Here is a 3,230-nt window from a genome sequence, read left to right as displayed (position 1 = left end):
GTGCCATATTTTTTTCTGATGAAGGGTTTGTGAGTTATTTCGATGAGGAAAAGGAGAGCACATCAGTGCACAGATTTTTGTGAACCATATTTTTGATGAAATTCAGCCAAATTCAAATATTATTTATTAACAAATACTTGAACGCAAAAAATAGGTGATAGGTACCATTGTAAAGTGTACTGTCATGTGATATGTGTGTGAATGAGATCTGATGAACCATTCCAGAGATATCTGAGAGCAACGAATGTGTGTCTAGAGCAGTGGTTCTCAAACTTTTTCTGTCATTCCCCCCTTTGGAGGAAGACAAATCCCCCCCCCCCCAATTTTTTTTGACAAAATAGGCCATGTATAACTTTATTGACCTATTCAAAATTACAAACATTCCTTTCGTTTTTCAGAACTAGAAAAAATGAAATAAAATATGTTTCATCCGTGTCAAATATCTCTCCATTTTAAAAACAGACCTGACAACAGTTGCTATGAAAGAGGTTTAAAGCGCGCTTTGGTTCCGAACCATAAACAAAGCGAAAGGTGAGGGGGAACTAATGTTTGGACGTCGGGTGACTCGCACCCCCCTTGGGACGCCTCCGTGCCCCCCCCAGGGGCGTTGAGAAACACTGGTCTAGAGTCACGCACTTTGCGTACTAAGGGTTAGTATCAAGCTGCTGTTTTTATGGACAGTGTTGCTTGGAGAACAGTGGCCATCTAGTTTGAAACAGAAGTTCTCACAGTGAACCTGCTTCCATGGTGACTCCTTAATCAAAGTCTCTATGTGGAGTAAAATTCAATCACAATATGTACAATACCAACACCTGTACCACCAAGATCCTGGACAACATGATATTGGGGGCAGAGGGTGAGACAAAGCTGTCAGGTGAAGGAATTCTTCCTGTCTAGGCCAGTTGGTCAGGTGGTGTACATCACAGACATCACAGTGGCTGAGATGACAGGGATGGCAGGGATGACAGGGATGACAGTTCATAGTTGTCATTTATGAGACTAACTTGGTGATTCATACAAATACATCCACTCAGAATACCTGCAGACAACTAGACTCAGGAGTTTTCTTCTTGTGTTGGTGTTACGGTGGTTTGGAGAATCAGGAGTTGAAAGAGTATCATGAGTAATAGAGAATTTGTTCCATTTGAGAACACGAATCACCCTCAACCAGTCGATCCTGCTGGGTTATGGTTTGATACAGATCACCCTCAACCAGTTGATCCTGCTTGGTTATGGTTTGATACAGATCACCATCAACCAGTTGATCCTGCTGATGTGGGGTTTGATACGGATCACCCTCAACCAGTCGATCCTCCTTGGTTATGGTTCGATACAAATCACCCTCAACCACACAATCTTGCTGAGCTATGGTTCAATACCTGTCAACCTCAGTCAGTTGACCCTCAACCAGTTGAACCTGCTGGGTTATGGTTCAATGCGGATCAAAGTTCACCAGTTCAACCTCAACCCCCTCACCCTCAACCAGTTGATCCTGTTGAGTTATGGTTCAATGCGGATCAGAGTTCACCAGTTCACCCTCAACCAGTTGAACCTGCTGTGTTACAGTTCAATATGGGTGACACTCAACCGGTTCATGCTCAACCAGTTGAATCTGCTGGGTTACAGTTCAACATGGATGACCCTCAAACAGTTCACACTCAGCCAGATGACCCCCAACCTGTTCATTTTCAACTAGTTCATCCTCTGCCAGGTGATCCTGATGGGTTCCAGTTCAATTTGGGTCAAAGTCCACCAATTCACCCTCAACCAGTTGATGATTCTCCCGGATTATGGTCCAATGCAGATCACACTCAACCAGTTTATCATCAACCACATGACCCCTCTGAGTTATGGTTCAATATGAATCACCATCAACCAGTTTATCATCAACCACATGACCCCTCTGAGTTATGGTTCAATATGAATCACCATCAACCAGTTCACCCTCAACCAGTTAATCCTCAAGCAGTTTACCCTCAGCCAGTTCACCCTCAACCAGATGACCCTCCTGGGTTATGGTTCAGTAATTACCACCCTCAGCCAGCAGTGGCAGGTCAGAACAGAGGCTACTGTAGGAACATCCAAATGGGATATGGTCCAGATGTAGCCACGGCTGCACCCAACTGGACCCACAAGCATCTACAGCCTCATCAGAATGGACAGCTATTTCCACTTAATAGACAGACGGGTGCTGTCATCAATGGCCACCACTGGCCACATCACGGAGCAGCTGCCAACCCCCCCGCTGCCCCACCACCCCCCAACAATGGACCTGTCCGTGCCCTGTGTGCAGTTGGAACAATGGGAGGAGAGGCTGTGTACAGGGTTGTACCAGCAGCAGCTGCACCAGCCACAGACACTCCACCAAGGAAAAACAAAATCACCAAAAAGAGAAAGGCTAAAGTCCAGCAGCCTTACAAGGACTTGTATGTGAAGAAGCCGTTGAACGCTTATATGATCTTCGTGGGGGAGCAGAGGGAGAACGTCAAGAATGAGCTCAATGTTAGAGATAATCGTGTTATTAGTGAAGTCTTGGGGGAGAAGTGGAGGGCCCTTCCTGAAGAAGTGAGGGCTAAATACTTTGAACAAGCAGCAGCTGCCAGGAAACTCCATGCAGAGAAGTATCCTGACTGGACCTGCAAAATTAACTACGGCAGAATGAAGAGGAAGAAAGACATGAAAAGCCCCTAAACCCAAGACAAGATTCTGAACTATGACCCAGCAACCCTGCATGTGGTTGCTGTAGAAGCACAGTAATCTTAATCTGAACAGTTCTGAAGCAACAGAACACAAAGCATGGTTAAGAAACAGATGTTTGGAATGCGGTTTTAAGAATTAAACTAAAGTGAATGTCCAATATATTTTCAGATGTTTGATTTGTGTATTAAAGTTGGGTTCTAAGAATATTACTTCAAGACTCGTGAGCCTTTAAATAAATTGGTTTATCCCAGGCACTGAAGGAGGCTGAAAAATGACAAACACATTACTTGCTACCAAAAGATGGTGATTGTCCCATATAAAAGCTATAATATGAGTCTTTGGCTCTTAGACTCCATAAGAACATCATCTTAAAGCAGCTGCAAGAAAGATTCAGTTCAGAGTTCAGACGCTGGAGCTGATGGCAACAAAAGATGTTAATGGATGAGACTGGTAGCAGAGGAAGGGGTCAGTGATGCTGTGAAGACCTTAGACTTAGAGATACTTTATTGTGCTCGAGGGAAATTCATGAA

The 3,230-nt window shown here is 44.3% G+C and overlaps 1 protein-coding gene across 1 annotated transcript; it reads left to right on the top strand.

Moving 5' to 3' along the window:
* Positions 1-1,035: 1,035 nt before the first annotated feature.
* On the top strand, positions 1,036-2,904 carry LOC147252458 (uncharacterized). The gene has a single exon (XM_086221326.1). The coding sequence runs from the start codon at positions 1,120-1,122 to the stop codon at positions 2,689-2,691; it is 1,572 nt and encodes a 523-aa protein (XP_086077452.1). The 5' UTR covers positions 1,036-1,119; the 3' UTR covers positions 2,692-2,904.
* Positions 2,905-3,230: the final 326 nt, after the last annotated feature.

Source organism: Aulostomus chinensis, chromosome 12, assembly GCF_037954235.1.
Source record: "Aulostomus chinensis isolate RoL2024-O1b breed Wild chromosome 12, RoL_Achi_v1.0, whole genome shotgun sequence".
Classification (NCBI taxonomy): domain Eukaryota; kingdom Metazoa; phylum Chordata; class Actinopteri; order Syngnathiformes; family Aulostomidae; genus Aulostomus; species Aulostomus chinensis.
This window is presented reverse-complemented; position numbering and strand designations above follow the sequence as displayed.